Source organism: Stenella coeruleoalba, assembly GCF_951394435.1.
Source record: "Stenella coeruleoalba genome assembly, chromosome: 3".
Taxonomy (NCBI): domain Eukaryota; kingdom Metazoa; phylum Chordata; class Mammalia; order Artiodactyla; family Delphinidae; genus Stenella; species Stenella coeruleoalba.
In genome coordinates, this window is record NC_137148.1 from 78216586 (window position 1) to 78240254 (window position 23669).

General features: G+C 39.7%; 1 protein-coding gene across 1 annotated transcript in view; it reads right to left on the minus strand.

Annotated features, from left to right (window-relative positions):
* LIX1 (limb and CNS expressed 1) overlaps positions 1–23669 on the minus strand; it is a gene marked incomplete at its 5' end in the record, with an annotated part of 47855 nt that overhangs the window by 9972 nt on the left and 14214 nt on the right. The window contains 3 exons of the mRNA XM_079917205.1: positions 399–494; positions 4013–4153; positions 18687–18850. Coding sequence (XP_079773331.1) covers positions 399–494; positions 4013–4153; positions 18687–18850 — 401 coding nt within the window. The remainder of the gene's footprint in view (positions 1–398; positions 495–4012; positions 4154–18686; positions 18851–23669) is intronic.

Sequence of the window (23669 nt, forward strand, 5' to 3'; positions counted from 1 at the left end):
TTGCAGGCACCTTCATCCATGACTTCTGAAAATTAAGAACCAAATGGTCACAACCAACACTTCAAACTGTTTGATTTGGTTTAAGGGGGAGCTTTATACTGAAAAGCTGGTAAAATGTTAATAGGGTCATAAGACTGTAATGTTCCCCGCCTGTTTCTTAGCTTAAGTCTTTTACTTTCCTTTAAGAAAGCAAAGATTGTGCCTGTTTGCTTTTTTGTTTTAGCCTCGTGAGGTGCGGCTAAAAGGGAGCACAGTGCTGGATTCTAGCAGGGTTCAATTAAAATGACCAAAACAAAAACAGAGTAGATTATTGGGACGGGGCCGTTAGTGATGAGTGGCATTCCCCCAGGCTTCTGGGGGTTGTATAGCAAAACAAATATGTGGAAGGAAGCAGGTACCTGAAATTCCAGCATGGTCTTCCCCATGTTTGACTCCAGCATGTAGTGGTAGGCTCCAATGCTGGTGCTGGGGTCGTCCGCGTCATCCAAAGTGCCCTTGGGAAGTAAGCAGAAAAGGAAAATATCGTGGGTTTTTCCTCCTCTTCTTTGGGTGGTCATGAATTAATTCTGTGGCCTCACAGTGAGCCTTCTATTGTCCTAATCCTTCAGGGGTGCATCCTACAACACTACAACCGTCTCCAGTTGATTTGGGATAAAATCCTTACTCTCACCATCACTCATAGTTAAGAGGATTTTGTAATCAACTTGAATCTAGCTTTTGATTAGAATGTTAACTGATTATATACTCAAAAAGAATAATTATCCCAAAGCAGAAATTCCTGTATCTCTCCACAGAGTTTTTGTTTGTGGTGGCATTAATGTTTGAGCAGTTGTTCTCCAAGGCTGCTTTCATCCATTATCGAAATCTTGAAATGCTGACTTGCTCTGTAAGATTCCAGTGGTCACCAAGCAAATTATGTAACTAACAGGGAAAAAAGCTCCAGTTGTATGGACCATTCATATTTTACCACCATGATTCTTTTTTTTTTTTTTTGTGGTACGCGGGCTTCTCACTGCCATGGCCCCTCCCCTTGCGGCGCACAGGCTCCGGACGCACAGGCCCAGCGGCCATGGCCCACGGGCCCAGCCACTCCGCGGCATGTGGGATCCTCCCGGACTGGGGCACAAACCCGTGTCCCCTGCATCAGCAGGCAGACTCCCAACCACTGCGCCACCAGAGAAGCCCACCCCCATGATTCTTAATGGGAGTTTTTCATAATATGCTGGTGTTCGGCCTGGAGACATGGATTTTGGTTTGTAGTTTTTCACTTTTGGACCACTTAATCTTTAGGAAACAAGGTGGGTGAGTGATGGGAAGAAATGAAATTCCCCTTCAATTTGGTTAGGGGGAGTGGCATTAAAGAAGCTGACATGAACTCAGGAATGGCATTGGGGCCTGCGCTTCAATATCCCATGGCCTTGGATTCCTGGGAAGGTGGGCAACGGCTTTGTGAGACTGAACAAACAACTGCCCGCATCAGATAGCAGCAAATTTATAGCTTTTGAATGCAATAACATTAACACACTACTGCTGAAATATTTATGTTGGCTTTTTAAATATCCCAGAGGAAATCCATCCAGAAGCCTGCAAACCATATATATTCTCTTCCTTAGAAATTTCCATGAAAAAATGATAAATTACATTTACACTGAGGGCACCTCCCTGCTCCTGAGTAAATTCCACACATATAAATCAGGCATCATTTTCCTAACTTCTCTTCCTCAAAGGCACTTGAAATTTACAGGGCAGGAAAATAAAGGCTTCCTTTCATCCTCAGAGCAGATATAGACCAGAGCTCCCTGAGGTCTCCCTGCCAGGACAACCACTCTCAGACCCTTATCTCTCTTCTGCATGATAAGAGCATTTATGAGGGGGAAAAGCAGCAAAAAGGTCACAGCTAGTGTGATAATGTCACCTTCATTATCAGTAGCTTCTCCAGAATGACAGAACCTTTATAGTCAGATTAAGGGAATCAGAGAATGAAAATCTCAGATGGCGTTGATCCATGCTAAAGGCGAAGCTAGGAGGTGGCTAATCCCTTTGGTAATGCCAAGTTTCTGCACTTGAAGGACACACAGGGCGACACCTGCCCCAGTTGAGACCCAAGGTTTCCTCCATGGTTAAAATGGTTTATAATTTGGAGGTACGAGGATCAAAAGCACCAAAAATTCATGGGGCAAATCATCTACTGTACTCCTAGACTGCCGAGAAAATGTCCTATCTAAATTTCTAAGACAGAGTTTTTGGCTCTCAAAGCACTTTGTATTTAATTACATCCATTACAGAGATTTCCAAAGCTCTCTGAAAAAAGTAGTTGATATTAAGCATGGTAATTCTAACAACTAACAAATATTGGGCATATGGCTTTTCCCATATCGAAGCAGTCTGTTTCCTTAAAAACATAGATTGAAGGACCTCACACTGGCTGGGAAATTGGCACTTTTAATAAGCACTTCAGATAATTTTTATGATTCGTCAAGTTTGGGAAAAATTGAGCTTCTTTATCTCTAGGTTAAAGCAGTATTCAATGGCATGCGTTCTCAGGCCCTACAAGAATCTATGCTCCTAAAACAGCAAACATTCAAATAAACAAATCAAGGTGGATAATTTGATCCACCTTGATTTAAAGCTTGATTAATTGTGATTAATCCAGGGAGGCTAAGGAATATTACTGAGACATGGAATAGGGAGCCACCTCCAATTTCATGATTTCCAGTCCAAGTGTTCTTTCTGCTGAAAATTAATGATTTAATGGGTTAAAAATAAAACCTGCACAATTCTTTTTTTTTTTAAATTAATTTATTTTTGGCTGCGTTGGGTCTTCGTTGCTGCACGTGGGCTTTTTCTAGTTGCGGAGAGCGGCGGGCTACTCTTCGTTGCAGTGTGCAGGCTTCTCATTGCGGTGGCTTCTCTTGTTGCAGAGCACGGGCTCTAGGCACGGGGGCTTCAGTAGTTGTGGCACGTGGGCTCAGTAGTTGTGGTGCGCAGGCTCAGTAGTTGTGGCGCACAGGCTTAGTTGCTCTGTGGCATGTGGGATCTTCCCAGGCCAGGGATTGAGCCCGTGTCCCCTGCATTGGCAGGTGGATTCTTAACCACTGTGCCACCAGGGAAGCCCAAAACCTGCACAATTCTTTTTTTTTTTTTTACATCTTTATTGGAGTATAATTGCTTTACAGTGGTGTGTTAGTTTCTGCCTTATAACAAAGTGAATCAGTTATACATATACATATGTTCCCATATCTCTTCCTTCTTGCGTCTCCCTCCCTCCCACCCTCCCTATCCCACCCCTCTAGGTGGTCACAAAGCACCGAGCTGATCTCCCTGTGCTATGCAGCTGCTTCCCACTAGCTATCTATTTTACGTTTGGTAGTGTATATATGTCCATGCCACTCTCTCGCTTTGTCACAGCTTACCCTTCCCCCTCCCCATATCCTCAAATCCATTCTCTAGTAGGTCTGTGTCTTTATTCCCGTCTTACCCCTAGGTTCTTCATGACCTTTTTTTTTTCTTAAATTCCATATATATGTGTTAGCATACGGTATTTGTCTTTCTCTTTCTGACTTACTTCACTCTGTATGACAGACTCTAGGTCCATCCACCTCATTACAAATAGCTCAATTTAGTTTCTTTTTATGGCTGAGTAATATTCCATTGTATATATGTGCCACATCTTCTTTATCCATTCATCCGATGATGGACACTTAGGTTGTTTCCATCTCCGGGCTATTGTAAATAGAGCTGCAATGAACATGTTGGTACATGACTCTTTTTGAATTATGGTTTTCTCAGGGTATATGCCCAGTAGTGGGATTGCTGGGTCATATGGTAGTTCTATTTGTAGTTTTTTAAGGAACCTCCATACTGTTCTCCATAGTGGCTGTACCAATTCACATTCCCACCAGCAGTACCTGCACAATTCTTAAAGAACTCATTCACATTAGCATCTCCCAAGATTCAAATGGCTCCGTACTCTCAATATAGCCAGCTTTTCCCTTCCCTGGTGGGTACTCACACTAGTGGAGGCAACTGCTTCCTGCACACTCTCCATAATGAATTCCTTGGTGATCCTGCGAGAGGGCAGCTCATTGAAGAGGGAGTTGATTAGGGCCACTTTAGCTGCATCGCGTCTGGCCTCAGCTCTACTTAAGCAGCACTTAAGAAGGGAAGGAGAAAAGGAGTCATTAAAGAATTCAGCATCTCACCATTTCGCCCCATCTCAATGGGTCTCTGGACATTTCTATTTATACATTTACTGTCTGCAGCTATTCCTCCATACCCATGGCTAATCCCCTGAAGATCATGCAGATTTTCTTTCAGCCCTAGAGCCCAGGCAAATGTCTTGGTTAGTCTTCAAATGTTTTTGTCTTATTTCACAGTCGTTGAATGTCTACTACGCACCAGATGCTTTCATACTCTGTTAATAAATAATAACAAAAAAAATAATGGCTACTATTCTGTGCTAGGTGATTACATTCATTATCAGGTCCTTCCTCAAATCCTTATTTCACAGAGAAAAAAAGTAAGGAAGGAAGGAAAATGGGAGACACTTTTAACACAATAATTAAAAACACAGGTTCTGGAGTCAGACTCCTTGGGTTCAGATCCCAGCTCTGGGACTTACTAGCTGAAAGACTGGAAAAATTAGTCTTTCTGTGCCTCAATTGCCTCCTCTGTAAATGGGAATAATAGTAGTCCCTGTGTTACAGGGTTGAAGATAGGCTCAATTAGTTAATATAGAGAAAGAAGTGAGAATACCCAGCACACGGCCACACTCTATGAGAACATCTCAGGCTTATACTTTTTAACCTTCAGGTTAGGACAAAGGGGCTGCTGTCAAAATCTACTGTTTTTGCTTTTTCAGCATTTATTCCTCACCCTCCTTCTAATAATAGTCCCCTGATTTTCTTGAGGACCACCTTTTCTACCTTGCTCTCAATCCACACAGTTTGGGTGGGACAGGAAGTTTGGCTTTCCTGAAGTTAGGGGCCATAGGTAGCCTATGATTAGTAACTCACACAAAAAAATTCATTTTTCCCCAATTTAATACTGCTCTCCATCCTCTTAGCCTGGCCTTCCTGTGGCTCACACGGGTCTGCTCAAATTAACCTGATTCTTTCCTGTCCTCTCTGTCTCTTTTCTTACCAACTCCTCTTATTCAAGTTCTGGTTTGGTGTGGACCCTGGGTCCAGATAGAGGGTGAAGCCCTATGAGAACTGCACTGTCCCTGGAGATCACACATGTTGGAGGACCCCAGGGTGTGATGGCTCTCTCCTACAGGCTCCTAGGAACTGTCTAATGTCCTAATGTCTTACTCCAGGACTCCTAGTGGGAAACAAGCCCCAGGAAGAGAAGCCCAGGCCTGGGTCCTGGTCAACAGGATGGCCAGACACCCTTGCCTCTGCCATTCAGTGACTGTGAGACCTGGGCTGTTTGTTCTTTGGAGCTTATTTCCTCACTGGGCAAATGGGAAGGCTAGGCTCTCTGGTCTCCAAGGTGGCCACTGCCTAGAATGCAAGATTCTCAGAATCAGTAGTGCTTGGTTACTGACATCAAAGAAGAGGGAAAGTACCAAAGACCCCACTTCATTTTGCAGTTTTGTGCCTCAAGGGCTTCATAGCACCACTGGGAAAAAGCCAAACCCTTCCAGTTTGCTTTTAGCACATTCCTGCCTCTACCTCACCTGCCCCATGCTGACCATCCCTGCACTGATCCAAGAACACTCCAAACTCATGTGCTCATGTCCTCCAGAGGCCCCCTCTCTTCTCCATCTCCACAGACCCAGTATGAGTCCCCTGAGGTCAGGCCCTGGCGCCCTCTGATATGCCCCCTGTGACCTCCCTAGAACAGTTGTGACTATTAGTGCAATGATCCTGTATGTGACTATGGATTACCTCTTCTTGCCCTTCCCCCAACCTCCAGGCCTGGCAAGTGCCCCTTATATACTTCTTGAGCATCCTCCAGAGTGCTTACTCCCAGGGTCAGTTCTTGGAATCCTCATGTATGGTTAGTACGTGGGCAAAGTAATGACAAGACTTCTGAAATGGTAGGAACACGACACCAAGGAGGAGGGAAAAAACATGTGTCAGGAGCCTAACAGAACAATTAAAGGCAGCTATTTTAACTTAAGCAACAAAAAGAGATTTCCAATATTTCCTTTAAATGAAGAATGGAGCTAAATTTCTAAATATGTATGTGAAAGGTGGTTTGGGCTTTTTCTCCTTAGTGTTTAATGACAAGCTAGAAGGCTTTGGGGTAGCTTCAGGCAGCAGCGCCCTTCAAGACCTTTCTCAAGGTTTAGGCCACCTGCATTAAACCAGGGTTGGGGGGATCAGAGGAGTTAGGCAGATAGATTGTCTTTGCATTATGGACTTGGCTGGGAATTTACAGGACATTGAGTTCTGAGTCAGCAGTCTAACTGAAGCTTGGGTGCCACCTCTTCCAGGAAGCCTTCCCTGACCAGTCCCAACTGCAGGCTGGAAGGACCAGCATCCATAAGAGGCACACACCACACTATTGTGTAATTGTCTACTAGTGCTCTGCCCGTTGACCCCAGACTGTGAGCAACTTAAGGGCAGAGTCTGTGACTTAATCATCTCTGCATCTTTGCACCTGCAACATAGTTTGTTGAATGAATAACTGAATGCAGCCTAGGAAATTCAAACACTAATGCGCCTGACAAAATATTCAAGAAATCCTCTTAAAGAAGAGAATTCAAGATATATACTTATTACTTTAAAAAGTCCCATTTCAATATACACTTTATAGTATTCATAACCCAGTAACATAAAAATATACTAATATGTGAATTTCAGAGGGAAAATTGGCCATCAAGTTCAGACACTCTGAGAGTACTATTTTTGCCTGAGTGTAGGATATGTTTATTATTCTTTGGAAAATCAGTTCCCTGTTAAAAAGCAAACAAAGTTTTTGCAAATATTACCTGACATCTGTAAAAGCAGCTCATTTTAACAGGAATTTGCTGTATGTAATCTATAATAATGCCATTGGGGTTTTAGAATTTAGAGAATTAGATTCAGATCTGGGCACTCTTAAGAAACTTTATATAACTTTCTATCTAAATAATAGCAATTTAAACCATCTTTCATAGAGAGAGACCTAGTAAACACTACTTAGATAAAAGAAGCTATCTATTTTAAATAAGACCAGCTAAGTACTAGATCAAAGGCGCCACATACATTTACAACCAAATGGCACTGCTTCTGAGATCAAAGTGCTGCAGGGCTGAGAGAACAGAAAGAGCCTCTACCCAGAAAGCATGGAAGAGGACTATGAGACTTAACCAATTTCGAGATTTTAAAGCAGACACATGTCTTTACTTATTTTATTGTTTCAATGTACAGGATCTTTGGTTAAAATGGGGGAGAAAGTGTACCAATTAATAAGTACATAAAATAAAATAAATTCTGAGCCATCAAAGGCTTTTCTTGCTATTGTTTTTTGCATTTCTGAAAGACAAGTACTTCAAAATGTCTATAATGTTAACCAGCCGCTTTCTTTTAAATTTTGGAGCTACAAATCCAAGCCAGTAAAGCTGTATATTTTTCTTTAGGGATCTTTTAATGGGAACTCTCGAACCATAAGGACCTGTGCTTGGACAAGAAATTTAGCTAAAAGCAATCTACTTGGCAAATCTAAATCAGAGCGTGGATTCTGCTGTAAGAACAGGCACTGTTAGAGTTACCATCCAACAGTGGGAAATGCTGCAAGAAAATAAAATATGGTAAGTGACAAGACGTTTTATTGATGTGTCCAAACTGGTCGTCAAAGACATCAGCTGGGGAGTGAATGAAGTATGATGTTATTTCAAAGCAACTTCCTGCTGGAATTAGACTTCCCAGGTTGTATGGTTTATTCTTGCTGTTTTTCAGCCAGACCCCAATCATAAATACAGACTTGTAAACCATGCCTTATCCGCTAACCATTCTTACTTGTTAATATAGAGAGACAACTTCTGTCCTTTGCACTTTGTGAAAGTACAGAGCTGGAATATTTAACAGTCAAGATTTTACTAAAGTCAGCTGTGGATTTCTTTGGTATGTGGAGACACATGCTTTTCAAGTGGCTAGCAGACCCCACTCAGACATTTATCTTGAGGCTTGGATGCCTTTCATTTGCTGGTAGATTATAAAACACTATAATCATTTCAAAGCCTCTCAACTCTAAAATTAAAGCCAAAAAAAAAGAGCATCTGTGGCATTGCTTAGGAAAACCATTTAAAGGTGGTGGTATCCAGCCTCTGAGATAACCCCCAGTGATCTCTGCCTCCTGGTATTCACACACTTGTGCAGTCCCCTCCCATACTGTACAGGTTTGGTGTGTGCAACCAATAGAATATGGCAGAAGCTAAGGTATGTCACGTTTTAAATTAGGTTATAAAAGACCTTGTGGCTTCCATCTTGGTCACAGTTGCTTTCTCTCTGGGAAGAGTCAGCTGGCATGTTTTGAGCAGTCCTACTGAAACGCACACGTGGTAAGGAACTAACTAACGCCTTCTGCCAACAGCCTTCTGAGTGTGATTGGAAGCTGATCCTTCAGATCTGATCAAGCCTTCAGATGACTCTAGCGCCAGCTGATGGCTTGACTGAAACCTCTGGGACACCCTGAGCCAGAACTACCCAACTAAGCTGCTTCTAGATTCCTGATCCTCAGAAACTGTGTGAGACAATGATAAATTTTGCAGTAATTTGTTACCCAGACATAGACAGCTAATACAAAGGCTTTGCTCACATCAGGCAATTGGGAACTCCCTCAGCCCACCCTTGAGGGAGAGCTCACTAACAGTAATCCTCATCGCTGACTCTATATGCTGGGTGCTGAGCTAAGCAGTTTATGTCAATTGTCACATTTAGTTATTACCACAATCCTATGAAGTTGGTTTTGTTATCCTTATTCCACCCACAAGAAAAACAGAGGTTACATATCCTAAGGTCATACAACTTAAAAAGTTACCAAAACAAGATTAAACCCCATGTCTGTCTGACTTGAAATCCCAGATTTTTAACCACGATACTAATCTGCTTGTCACAGAAATGGTCACCCACCTTGGGATAGAGAAGATATATAATTGGGCTGAAGTCTCCCAGCATCCCCCAGATCAGTACAGATAGTACTTTAGCCCAAGCTCCAACTTTGAAATTCCATGGGTCATTTTGACATAAGACACCAAGGGTATCTCCTCCCATTCCCACATGATGAACTCAACTTCTTTTAGAAGAAAAGGCCAAGGAAGCAGCAGTGCACTGTCATAAGAAACTGTCATAAGAAACTGTCATAAGAAACCAGGCCCCATCTCTAGGAGCTTCCCCAAAAGTCACCTCATTAACATAAACTCAGGTGTGGTATAGCCCTTTATTTGTTATAAATAACAAAAGATACCTTTATCACTCCTATCACTTAGGAAGTCCCAGGGGTTTCAGGGGCTGTTGGCAGGGAATCAGACTGCATATATGTTATTATAAATCACAATATCACAACGGTATATCTACCTCTGCTAACATCAAACATGCTAATTTCTCACTAGAGAAATTACTTCTACACAAAAGTCAAGGACAGCAGCATTCAGGTTGAAAAAAAAAAATCCTTTACAACTGTTCTTCTAAAAGTAGGCCCTTAGGAAGTATGTAAGTACTTCTAACTTAACTGAGGTCTCAATTTGCCTTTTTGCTCAGCAGTTTTTATTTCTTCCATGATAATTTTCTATGTGTCACACTATGCAACAGAAAGATTAAACCAAGAATGATTTGTGGGTCAGTAGGCTGTCCTGAAATAAAATAGTGGCTAATCCATTTTTTAGGATGTACGGAAATTCTTAAATTAATTGAAATAAAATTTTGGTAGCCACGTACATGTTGTAAACATAGAAATGCCTAGTAAGATACTAGTTTTATTGTTAATTATTGATCACAATAAAAATTGAAATTATTATAAGTGTGTTACTGTTCACAGAAACATTTTCTAGCCAGGATGACACAATTTATACTCTGAACAGTAACTGTCCTGGTAGTCCTCATTTTATTGATAGTTTTTCCCTTGCTTTGTATTAGAACATGTGTTGAGTGACTGTTTCTGGACCCTAAGATTTTTCTGTCCATACATCCCAACTACAGTGTTTTCTTTACGAAAGCATGTGGAAAGAAATCAATATAAGTGACGTTTCTCCATCTTAAACAAACAACAGACTTCTTAGAATTTTTTATACTTGCATATTAAAGACATCAAGAAAAATAAAGGTCTGCAGATCCTAAATGTATAAAACTGAGTTAGGTACACTTTATTCTGTGTCTACCAATGGTAGCCGAGGAGTTGAAAAGTGCTCTGTAAGGAGCAAGGTTTTTGGAATAAGACCTGTCATGTATTATACATTTGACAGATTTTATCCACATGCAAACTCAAAGCTGAAGATGCCATCCTCCCTGGGGCCAAGGGCAGGTCAGTGTTATTTAGGTGGCATTTGATCAATCGCCCATGGGACCCAAGGGGCTCTCCCAAGCTGGGACTTCGCAGGTGGCAAAACCAAATAAACTGACTCTGTGCGAGGTGAGAATTCTTGCCCAGATCCTTTAGGCTGTCAAGTCTGTCATTCAGGTGGTTGGGAGTGTTTTGCTTTTGTGACTCAGAGTGCAAGTCTCAGCAATTGACTTGCAGAGTTTGTGTGTAAGACCTGCCAGCTCTGGTCAGTGTCACCAACACCTCAGTTTCATCCTGACAGCAAGCCATCAGCACAAAGAATGCCACAAACCAGGCCCTGATACTAATTGTCCCCTTTTCAATTCTTTAAGACCTTGACTGCCCCGGTCTAAGCATGAACATTTGCATGTGTTTCAATTTATCTATTCGTAGATATATTAGCATTTTTTTCCCTTCCAGACGGTGATGTGAAAAAGGGCAACCGTTGAGACTCAGTCACCCAAGTTAATATCATGTCTCTTTCTCTGTAGGTCAGGCTGGCTGCAAATACATTGGGAACAATTTGGAGCTCTGTGTGTGCTGGGAATGGGGGTCTTTGCTAGGTATGGGGGAGGGGACTGGTCTGGGAGTCCAATTTTCAGAGAAAACTCACCAGTTCCTGTCAACTGAAAGAAACGTTTCATGCACATGGTGGGTCAGAATGTTATTTTTATAATACAAACCACCTGGCCTCCTCCTCGTTTACCTCTGCCACAAATGCTATTCTACACACATACCTAGACCAAGGTCCCTGGTAACTATTACAAAACCATGTTGTTTTGCTCCTTGAGGTTTTTTTCTTTTCCCTTTTTTCTTTTCTTCTTATTCTTTTTTCAACTTAAGGTGAAGACAAGATGAATTGATCAGGGCTCAAAGTTTTGGTTTATTTTTATAGTTGCTTTGATGTAAAAGGACTTGGCTCTGCACGGAGAGGGATGGGGGTGGGTAGGGTGGGGAACCTTTCTTCCTCATTCAGCAGCTTGTGAGACAGTGAGCATCTTCCTAAAGTTTATCAGCTGAGGCTGGGGGACTCCCCTGGAGATTGTCCCAAGTCTATTTACCAGGGAGACTTTTCCTAAGCATTCCTTTCACTATATGCTGCTGTTCTATTTGAAACAACAATATGTGAATATCTCTATTCACTTTGCTTGATTAAAAAAAAGTAAAGTTAGCAAAGTGTTCTGGAGAATAACTAGGTCTCATTAAAACAATATGCACTTCCAGTTTCACGGGCAAGCCATGAAAGCCTGATCATTAGCTGACATATGACTTTCAAATGGGAAGGGGTTATAACTAACCTTCCTATCTTTGAGTCTCATTAGTTGCAAAACAGGATGCTTTCCTGTGGAGATTTCTACCAGGAAATACCTCCTTTAGAAGTTAAGTTACATTGCATAGCATGTTGTACATCTGCATCAAGGTATACAACTCTAGAGACAGAGAAGAGGTCATGGTTGATTTCAAACAGTAATAGTTGGCATTAAAACAGCATTAGTGCAAGGCAGTAGTCTCAATTTTACGGCAGGAACTAAATCTCTCTTTGGAGCATGGAATGTTAAGGCTAGACCTTATTTAATAATCGGTAAAAAAGAGAGCATTACAATTCCATTTAGCCAAGTCTATGAATTAATCAAATTTTCTCTTAGTCCTTCTCTCTCGGGAAAAACTTAATTTTATAAACTTACTCTATTGTGATTTAAATATACTTTTAATTCCCTGGACTTTGAGAAGAAGAATCATGCAATGCATGAAAGTATAAAACATGTGTTTTATATCTGATAATAAAGGTGAAGTGTGCTTACTGCCTTAAAAGTGACTAAAACAAAACCCCTATCCTTTTAGATAGTATGTACCTTGGAAAAGTAGTTTTTCCAGATGTCTTCACAGGCAAAGGCTTTGGTTTGAAAACCAAGTGGCATAAAAATGGAAGGCCTTTCAGAGACAGAGCTTTGGAAGAAACTCATCTGCTCTGAGTGTTCCCTCTCATACCTCCCAACTGTGTGACCCTGTTACACAATGCCAAATACTGGTTGGAAATGAAAAAAAAAAAAAAAATCAATCAACAGCTTGCCTCTGGAAATATTAAACATCTCAATTTCACACAGCACCTGGCATGATACAAACAGCCTAAGTACCTGACCCCAGTGTTTACCACCTGTTTTTCTGTAAAGCAATTTTAACAATAACAAAATACGTGAAAAAAAGTATGACATCTCATTGAATGAGTGTTCTGCACTTCAAATAAATCGAGCTATCACATCAATGTTTTAGCCAGGTGATACATTTTTTATTCAGTCATAACTTTTGCACATAATCACATGATGTAGTACTACACTCAAAGAAGTTTTACTTTTTATTCCAAATAAGAGTAAAATACATTAATCCAAATCATTCTAGCAGACTATATGGAAGACAACATCACTGGCTTGAAAACAAAACTTGAATCACAGATCTTTTAATCAAAATATAAAATAAGAGAAAATACTCAATTAAGTTCCCCCTTTTGGATTTGGAAACAAAAACAGCTGCTGAAACAATGAGTGGCTTTCCTTCTGAGTTCATCAAGAGGGGAGCCAAACGTTGATCTGATGGCCCTTGTGTTGCCCTCATTGTAAAAAATGGAAATTACTGCAAGTTTTCATGGTCATGATATGGGGCTAGGGAAGGATTAACTGCCTAGACAAAAATGGCATAGAGAAAATACACCCAAGATGCATGAATTTCTACTTAATGCCTTAGAAGATAGTTTCTTTTATAAAAGACACAATAAGCACTAATGTGTTTCAGTATAACTTTCTAAAAGACAAATAATTTTATAACAGTAGATCATTTTATTTATCGTTTAGAAATTCAAAAGTGAATCATATTTTCACTTCTCTTTTTCTATACTGAAGTAGTTTGTGAAGGCACAGTTAAAAGGCAGGGTTATGGCTGCTTTCTTTCCCTCTGGCTCTCTGTTTTTTTTGGGTTGTGGCGTCAAAACTAACTGAAAATTCTTTAATTAGTCTTCTTGGACACAAGCCTCTCATTTACTTCAGTGGGAGGTTTCTTTGCATAAAACCAGTGGTTTGTGTCCACCAGAGCCTTTTGACTGCTTTCCTTTGATTAATCAGAAAACTAAAGCTCAGTCTGAGTACCACTTTTCTAAAGAATGAATGAGCATAATCTCTTACAGCTTTCATGAACCAGAAGGATTAATCTGGCAGTCCAGTCCCATACTCCACTTCAAGTATTTTCAATTACTTGGCACCGTTGGAGGTGACGTCCACGGCTCAGTAAGAAGGCTACTGCTGGCATAATGGTTTCTCCATGTCCCAGCACATGGTCTTGGCATTAATAATCCATCATGAAATGATTTGCAATGCACAAGGGTGACATTTGATTACGTGAAAGGCATTGCAGGAATGAGCATGTAGGTTCTTAAGGCCAACTGCTGGCAAAAATATGATAAAATGTTATATGGTAAAAATAACATTTAGACGGTTTAGTTGAAACCACTGAAGACAGTTTCTGAACTGACCATGAAAAGTGTAAGGACATTGCTTTAGGAGAAATATTCTTTCTTTTTTTTTTCCTTCCTTTCTCAAATCACATTTTGGGGAGCCAAATAGGTTAAGATTTGGCAGCCAATCACCCAAAGACATTTTCAAAACATATTTGATTCAGGAAATTCTGGATCTTTTAAAGCAAGGATGTTAACAATCCTCCTGAGAACCTTAAAATATGATGATTTAAACATAAGGAAAAGGAAACCCTGAAATGATCAGAGAAATCACCAAGAGGCTTACCTGCTGAAGAGTTCAGCTTTTTAAATTTTGTTTTCTATTTTTTAGAGACTATAAGGAGGATGGTAAATTTACTACATACGGGATGTCTTATCATTTGGAGTAGAAATTTATGAGACAATAGGGAAATTCATAATTCTCAAGGAAGCAAAAACAAAAACAAGAACATTAGAATTTCTTAGACTCATATCCTCTAGATCTATTTACTGATCTGTCAAAAGCATTATATTCTAAGTACATTATAATGAATGTAGTTATTACATATGAACAAACATAATGCATGGGTGTGTATGGCCAAATGTTGGTTATTCGAGATCATGGGTATAGGGTGGAGGGAAAGTTATTTTGCATAAACGAAATTCAGAGAGAAATAGAAGGTTTTTTTAAATCAATAGTTTCAAATTAATCCACTTTCAAAACTTTAATCACAGATATGAACATAATAATATCAGCTGATTTTAATGTTACTGATTTTTCCTTCCTAGCCCACCATCTTACAGAGTGAGGTGAAATACCTTAGTTGATATATTATGTTGTATGTAATAGTATATATTGTTTTGTATATCTGTCAATAGTGATTATATTTTTTTTAAAAAGGACATATATAAACTTCATTGATTCTTCGGATTTGTTATTCATCATTTAGCTATTCATTCAACAACATTTATTAGGCACTTACTATATGCAAAGCCCAGTACTTGGCATCTTAGGGATATAAGGATACAGACTCTGTCCCTGAGGCCCTTACATTTTATTATAGGGACAGAACATGCACATAAGTAGCTGTAGCATAAGGTAAAAAACATGAAATACTAGAAGAGAAGCAGAGATAACTAACTGCACTGGAAAATCAGAAGAGGTAAAGATTTTTAGTGGGGAGCTTCAGGGAAAATTCATGGAAAATGTGATATCTAAGTGAAGTCCTGGAAGATAGTCAGGGTTTAGACATGAAGAGAAGGTGGCAACAGCACTTCATGAGTCAGTCATAGTATGAGTGTGGAGTGGCTGGAAGAGGTCAAGGCCTGGATGAGGGACAGTCAGGCTGAAGCACTGAGTGTCAGAAAAGAATTCAGGAGATAAAGCTGGGAAAGTTGGGGCTAGTTGTAAAGTCTTTATTGCCAGAATAAGGAATTCAAACTTTAATAAGAAGGTAAAATAGTAGGGAGCCATTGGAGCCATTTTTTTTTCTTTTTTACTTTTTATTTTGAAATAACTTTAGACTTATAGAAGAATTGCAAAGATAACAGAGTTCCCAGAAAAAAGTCAATATTATGTAAGTTTTTATGCTTTTTTAATAGTTCATGTAGTATTTTTATATCACACTCCTATGATTACATCCCCTTTCTCATGCTGAGAGTAATGTATGTTTTTTATTCTTTTTTCTTACTCACAAATGTCTTTCTTGTTTATCTTTTCAAATATATAGTTTTTCATTTTTTTGACCAGGTTTGCCAGTTTTTGCCCAATTTCATATCAGCTCCCCCATAGCTATCCTACATATAAATCAAATCTACCTTAAAACAAAACGAAACAAAACCCAAAACAACAGTAAGATCAATGCACAGAAGTCCCTTGATCCATCTTTTAAACAGAATGCTGTCCCTTAGTCTCATACAGCCACAGAGCTGTGTGACTTTTTGTCATGATCCTGCTTGGAATACGGTGGGCCATTTCAATATGAAAATTTGTGCTTTCCTTTAACTCAAAGAAAATTGCTTCTGTTACTTATTTCTTCCCCTTATTTCCTTTGTCTCTTTCTAGAACTCTTATTAGATTAATGTTTACCTCCAGGATTTATCCCCATGTCTCCTGTCCTCTTTTTCCATCTCTTTGTCTTTTTGCTCTAAGTTCTAGAAAATTTACTATTCATTTTTTACTTTGTTATCCTTTACTAATTTGGCTGTGATCTATGTCTATTCATCTGTTTACTCATTTTTTATTTGTTCTAATTATTGTTCTAATTTGGCAATCACACTTTAAATTTCCTGTTCCCTGCTTGCTTCTTTTTTCTTAGCTGTTTTAGGGATACTTATCTTTCCACAATTTTCTGAAGATAATTACTGTAATACTCTTTTACATACTCTGCTGCTTAAATTATTTCTGTTCTTTTGTTTGCTTGCCTTGGCCTTTTTAAAATTTTTTTCTTTTGGATTTCTTCACATGTTTGGTGATCTTTAGTCCATTGACATTCATGGACAAAAAAAAAAAACCAGATTCATTTAGGTGGCTGGCAAAACCTTGCTCTGTGGCTGAGCAGCTCTGTTTTCCTAGGAGGCCTCCCCTGAATGGGAAGTCTGATGGGAGCTCTCTATGAGTAGGCAGACTTCACCTTGAACGCTCGATGATGGACCTGCAGACTCATGTGGATTAGGGAATCCTTTCCTCATTTGCTGCCTTTCCTCCCCGTCCCTTGCTCCCCATCCATGTCTAAGTGTCTAGGATTCCATCAAGTTCTGTTCTAAGGCTTCTAGAGCCATTTTCAAATCATCCTCATCAGGCAGTTCACTTTCATTAGTCAGAGGTAAAAATCCACTGTTGACCACTGCTCAGGGTAGAAGGCAAGACCTCACTGGCTGGCGGTGTCAGAAGTTTTGAAAGCAGTTCTTTAAAATTACCCCAGGCTACTGTCAGAGTAAGCTTTCTGAAACACATTTGAATATATCATGCTCCTGCTCAGAATCTTTCAGGGATTTTGATTTTACATAGAATAAAACCTGTTCTTCTTTGCAAAGCATGAACACCCCTTATAGTTTGATATGAGTGCCTACCATCATCTCCTACTTTTTCCCTGTCACAGACACACTTAGGATCCCCAAATTCTGAAAGTTCTTGTGGTTTTCTCTTGTTCCATGCCTCTGTACACACTGTTCCCTATGCTGAGAATGTTATCTCTTCTTTACTGATTGCCAAAGACACCCTCAATTGTACATCTCAGTGTGTGATTGCTTCCCATGAATTCTTTTCTGACTTCCCTAGGCAGACATAGGTTTGTGGGTCTATTTATTAAACTATATCTTCCCCTTACTCCACAAAGGATTTGAAATAATATAAAACAGATACATGGTAACAGGACGAAATAAATGAGTGAGGCACACAAAGGATTTGAAATAATATAAAACAGATACATGGTAACAGGACGAAATAAATGAGTGAGGCACACTAAGTTCAAAGGGAGAGTAAAGTTAGAAATATAAATAATATCAAGTATGAAGTTAGTCCTAAAAATTACACGACAGTAAGTTTTATAGACATACTACAAAGAGATACACTGAAATTTTGCCTCTGGGCTTCCTAGTTGTCAAAGCTAAGAGGGAAAGTTGAGCGCTTCTGAGTTTCACATTGTCCATAAACTATAAATGAAGGATTTTTGCCAGTTATTGAAAATTAAGAGACAGTTTACTGCACTAAAGAGGTACTTATAAAGGTGACTGGTAAATTGAGAAGCGCCAACTTTTGTGCTTTCATTGACCCTCTAATATTACTATGTAATTACTATAATTTTTGTACATTTCTTTCCTTAAGGTATGGACCATATCCTCATTACTTGATCCAGTGCTTGATATTTCCTAGTCACTCAATAAGTATTTGTTACGCACACAATCAGATACTGATTGTTAATGCAGACAAATGTTTTTGTGTGAACAGGTGTACAACTAGAAATGTATCATCTTTTACACCCATCATAAACATAACAAAGAATTAACCAACTGGAAGAGTCTTTATACTAATTATCAAAATAATACTTGGAATAACAGATAAACACATTATATATATCAGATAAACACATTGCATGTATATTTCATATGACTCTCAACCTCTTGGAATAACTGCTATATATCAGATAAACACATTGCATGTATATTTCATATGATTCTCAACCTACCCTGTGGGTATTATTCCCTATCTCAAAATCAGGGAAATCAGTAAGTTAAATAAATTTCCCAAGGGTCTACAATTATTCAGAGGCAGAACTTGGGATTGGCATAGGTGCCTGAACCCAGCCCTGTGACCCTCAACCTTTGCTATAGGTTCATGCTTTCGTGTGTAGTAGATTGATTAGTATTTGATTACAAATTTCATAAACGTGAAGACTTTCTACTGATGGAAGGGCCCTGATGGAAGGACTTTGCCCAAGTTCCTTTGTTCTTTAAGATTTATTCTAAAATATTTGAGGAAAAAGGCAGCAGCAGTTAGGCAAATAAAATACTATAAAATTCATTTTCCATAAAGAAATATCAGGGGACAACACCCTAATAAAAAATACTTCCCATTTAAAAAAATGGGAACATCTGACCAATTTTCTGTTACATAATGGAATGTGGCACAACTTTTTTCATTAGACCCAAGAAAACTTACAATGTACCATTTTATAAAAGGGCTTACTCTGTTTTAACTCAATCAGCTTTCACTGATCAATTTATGGTTGCTTCTTACCTGAAAGTTGCCAAAACAGCTTCCCCCTGGGAGGGTCACATAACTCACAAAGGGTGGTCCAGGAGACGGCAGCGACTCGTAGACTACCACACCTTCACTTGGGAACGCAGCCCTCTGTTGCTGCTTGCTTTCCCAAAATTCCTGTAACATTGACACAACATTCACTGAAAAAGACAAGAAATATAATCAGTTATTAAGGATGGACATACCCTAGCAAAAACAACATTTTATTTGTGGGTTGGATTGTGTAACAAGGCACTTCCAGTTTAAGCAGAAGGGAGTATGTGTATGTTTGGGTGGGGTGGGGGTGTGGGGTGCTTTCAGTTGTGAAAGAAACAAATACTATTTAACACAAATGTGTTTATTTTTTCATGAGTATGGCTCAAGTGGTTTGGTACCCTAATTCTAACAGCATTGCAGTATATTAAATTTACAAATTAGTTTTTGATAACAAATTTAAAAATCTCACTCTTCCTTCTCTGAAAATTTTCCTTAATAAACTTTGTCCAGATCTATGGTTATCCATGACTCCCACTCCTGTTTCTCATAGATTCTTAGACCTGCAAAGTGAAAGCTAAATTCAAAGGTAAATATATGAGCAGTGTAATTTTTTTTTAATTTATTTATTTTATTTGTTTTATTTTTGGCTGCATTGGGTCTTCGTTGCCGCGCGTGGGCTTTCTCTAGTTGCAGCGAGCAGGGGCTACTCTTTGTTGCAGTGCAGGGGCTTCTCATTGCGGTGACTCTTGTTGCAGAGCGCAGGCTCTACGTGTGCAGGCTTCAGTAGTTGTGGCACGTGGGCTCAGTAGTTGTGGCTCACGGGCTCTAGAGTGCAGGCTCAGCAGTTGTGGCACACGGGCTTAGTTGCTCCGCGGCATGTGGGATCTTCCCGCACCAGGGCTGGAACCCGTGTCTCCTGCATGCAGACGGATTCTTAACTACTACGCCACCAGGGAAGCCCCAAGCAATGTAATTTTAATTGGAACTCACCTATTATAAGATTTAAGAGGAGAAAGGCAGAAAGAAGAAAACTCTTTCATGCTCCTTTCCACCCTAATCCAAAGGAGAATGAAAGCAATTGTGTAATAAGCAGGAGGCTGGGGAAAAAAAACCATAAGTGAAACTAATAACATGGAAACCTTGTTAAGGACCACGTCTGTTAGATGACTTCAGAAAACGTAGTAATGGCTACAGCCATGTGTTTTAGATTAAATGACCTATGATAGCCTGTAGAAGTTCCAGATCAAATTAGGTTGGTTTGTTTATCCTGTACTGCAAATTGAATTGTGGAAATTAACAAGGATAATAGAATTGTAGAGGCAAAAGAGACCTTTCAGGTCATGCAGGCAAAGCTCTGCTTGATGCAGGAATTCCTTGCACAATACCACTGACAGCTGCCCATTTGGCCAGATTCTGGACACACGGAAGGACCGGGTAATTGGCACATCTTGATGTAGCCCATTTCAAATGCTAATGGTTTTAACTATAAGAAGGTCATTTTGGGAAGTGAGTGGAAATCTGCTTTCCTATAAGGTTCATGCAAGTGGGCTATTTCTCATTTCTGGGACCTCATAGAGGTTAATCCCCGTATTCATAAGAGAACCCATGACATAATTGAAGGTGGTATAGGACATCTGTTGTTTTTGCCTCCCTGGCATTTGTTGTCCCTCTTTGCAGGAATAGCACGAAAGTTTTCCTTGAAGAACCACCTTTCCTTTAACCAAGTCTTCTCCAGGGTTGAGGATTGGGGATTAGACCAAAGTCAAGTCATTTAGAGTCAATGAGTCCAGGACTTTTGTTGGAAATGTCAGAAGACTGGATTCTCCTTTTTCACTAGAGTTGCTGGGGTTATAGGAGAGAAGTATGGTGCTGCCCAGGCAAGGGAGACTCATGGCTGAAAAGAAAGCCAACATAGAGAAGGGTAGAACCAAGAGACAGAGAAAGAAAGACTAAGTTCTGATGTCATAGCTTAAGCTCCTGAACCAACACATCTGCTTTTACCTTAAACCGTTTTGAATTGGCATCTCACACTTGCATATAAAAGTGTACTAAAATAGACCACTCTCAGGTTTCCTCAGGTTCTAGATTGAATAGCTTTTCTTCTTTCAAACTTTCTTTTTGTAATATGGTGTCTATGCCCTTTGACATTCTCCTGATATATTTCTGAATACATGTGCTTCAAAATGCTGGGTTTTGTTATTTTGCAGGGAATCAGGAGAGTCACAGAGTTTGACTTGGAGGCAAAAACATTGCACAACCACTTTCTAAGCTGTTGACCAGAGCACCTGGCTCTTTCACTTCATTCCTAGGTCACCCATCAGCTTCCAGTTTTACAAGGTGTAGTTCAGGAAAATTTGCAAGACACCCAGGGAACTGGATGCCTGTGTATATTTAAGAACTGTAGTTTTTAGTATTTAAGATGTGTTTTGGGAAAGAAACTGGGAAATATAAGACTATCAGAGGGGATAATTGAATTAACCAATAAAATACATGCTAAGTGGTCAAGGTGAGCTTGGTAATTACAGACATTTTTCATTCATTCAAAAACATTTGAAGTAATATTTTCCACCAGTTGATGTAACCCAAAATAGAATTAGAACTTTTATTTCCTAAACTGTATTTCTGCTCCCCAACTTCCTCTCTCTCCCATGTCCAGGAAAACAAGTATTTTGTGAGTGGGCTGATTTGTGTTTCAATTTGCCCGTGACCTACAGAATTTAGCAGAGATGTCTTGAAGATTGAAGCGTAAAACCGAAGTCAGTGGTCTGTTGCCCTGATAGTCAACAAGGGCCATTAACCGGCTATTTTAAGTTGGTTCATTGTTGAATGATGTTCAGCTGAAAAGTGGAGTAAGGAGCTGAAGATTCATGCTCTTCTAGGTAAAATGAACACAAGAATTTTGGCACGTAAAACTGTGTGGATTAAAGAGTTCAAAGGTGGGTACTAAGTAAAATTTCTGCATGAATAAATGTAGCAGTTTTCAAATTTTTTATTCTGCAACCTTGGAAGATTTCTTTGATGGTCTTACGTATGTCATCACCTCTAAAGAGTGCAACATATGTACATGCACACACACAATCCATCTTTCTATCTCTATCTCCTCGTGTCGACTGGAAAACCAGATGAATGGAGTGCAGAGGGAAGAAGGCCAGCATGCTGTTTGGAATTTCAAAGATCAGTATATCTGAAGATGCTCTATTTACGAAACACATGCTCCTTTATTTTTTTGAAGTAGCAACAACAAGGTTCATGGACAATGTCAAAGAAAAGGCAAGCAAAGGGTCAAGTACTGCTGAAGAAAACCACCCAAATTTGAGGAAAGGCCTCACAACACAGTTTAGTCGCCAGCTGCAGTTGCACCTTCAGTGCCCAGCCAATGATACTGCCTTTCACGTTACAAACTTAAGCCACCAAGCGTGTGATATCCCTCCCTACATCTAGTGACCCATCTGCACAAGTGCCCAGCTCTACCTTATTTCCTTCAGTCTCAAATGAAGTTGTGTTGCTTCTTCTGGGCATTGTTCTATTAGTAATTCTCTTGGCTTCCTATTTTTAAATGTTTTCTCTTTACTCACTCCTCAGCGGCCATAAGTATGCTCAAGACAACAAATGAATGAATAAATGAATGAATCAATGAATCAATTAAAAGAAACACTTAACCTCGTGAATATTCTGTTTTCTTTTTTGGCCATGCCATGTGGCATGCAGGATCTTAGTTCCCTGACCAGGGATGGAACCCATGCCCCCTGAGTTGGAAGCGCAGAGTCTTAACCACGGGACGCCCAGGGAAGTCCCCCTGCCATTCATTTTTAACCCATCAACAATCTGGCTTTCCTCTACATTATGCTACTGAAACTACTTGGCAAATATCACTAATTCTAACTTTCAGTCCTTATTTACTTGACCTCTAACTGCATTTGACACAGCCGATCAATTTCTTCCAAAAACTCTCATCTCCCTAAGCTTTTCTGACAGTATTCTCCCTGATTCTTCTTCTGTATTTCTATCATTTCTTCTGTCTATTTTATGGGTTTCTCTTCCTCTGCTCACCTCTCATGTTGATTTGCACAAGAGCCTTATCATTGTCTTTTCTTGCTTCTCTCTCTACTGTTCTTGAATGACGGAACCTATTTCCATGAATCCATCTACCATAATATATGCCAATAGTTCCCAAAACATCCTCTTGTAACTCCAACTTTGTTAACAGATACTTCCATTTGGATGTCACAGAAATTCAACATATTCCCAGACTCAACCCATTTTCTTTTCCGTAAACTCTTTTCCCAAATTATTTAGAAAGTGATATAAACATATACCCAGTCACGTAAATCAGAAACCTGACAGGAACTTTAAACTTAATTTCCTCTCTCCAGATCTAATAAATGCCCAGATTTTGTCAGTTCCGTATCCTGATGTCTCTGATAGTCATCACTTCCTCTCAGTTAATATTGCCACTGCTGCATTGGTTCATATCTAACCAGATATACCACAGTACCCACTTGACTCCAATCACCCTCCCATCCAACCCATCCTCAACTGTTTCCAGGTAATCTTTCTGAATCTTATGGTTAATTAAATCACTCACATCTTAAAATCTTTCTGTGGGTCCTTCATTACCTACAGAACAAATAACTTCTTGGCAAGTCATAGAAGACCCTATGTCTTGATACTCTTTCTCATTCCAAACTTCCTCAAGTCACCTTCCAGGCCCCTCAGGCTCTCATGCTCCCAGGCCTACTGAACCAGAATCTACATTTTAAACAAGATTCTCAGGCAATCTGATGCACACTAAAGCTTGAGAAGTCCTGAGTAGGATAGGATGAAGTTGCTATTCTCATCTCTCTTATCACGTGCCTATTATATGCCAGGCACTAGGCATTTTCTCATTTAATTCTTACAACAGGTATTATCCACAACATAGAGATAAGAAATAAAAGATGCTCAGGATACAATCACACAGCTACTAAGTCTTAGCCTTGGGAT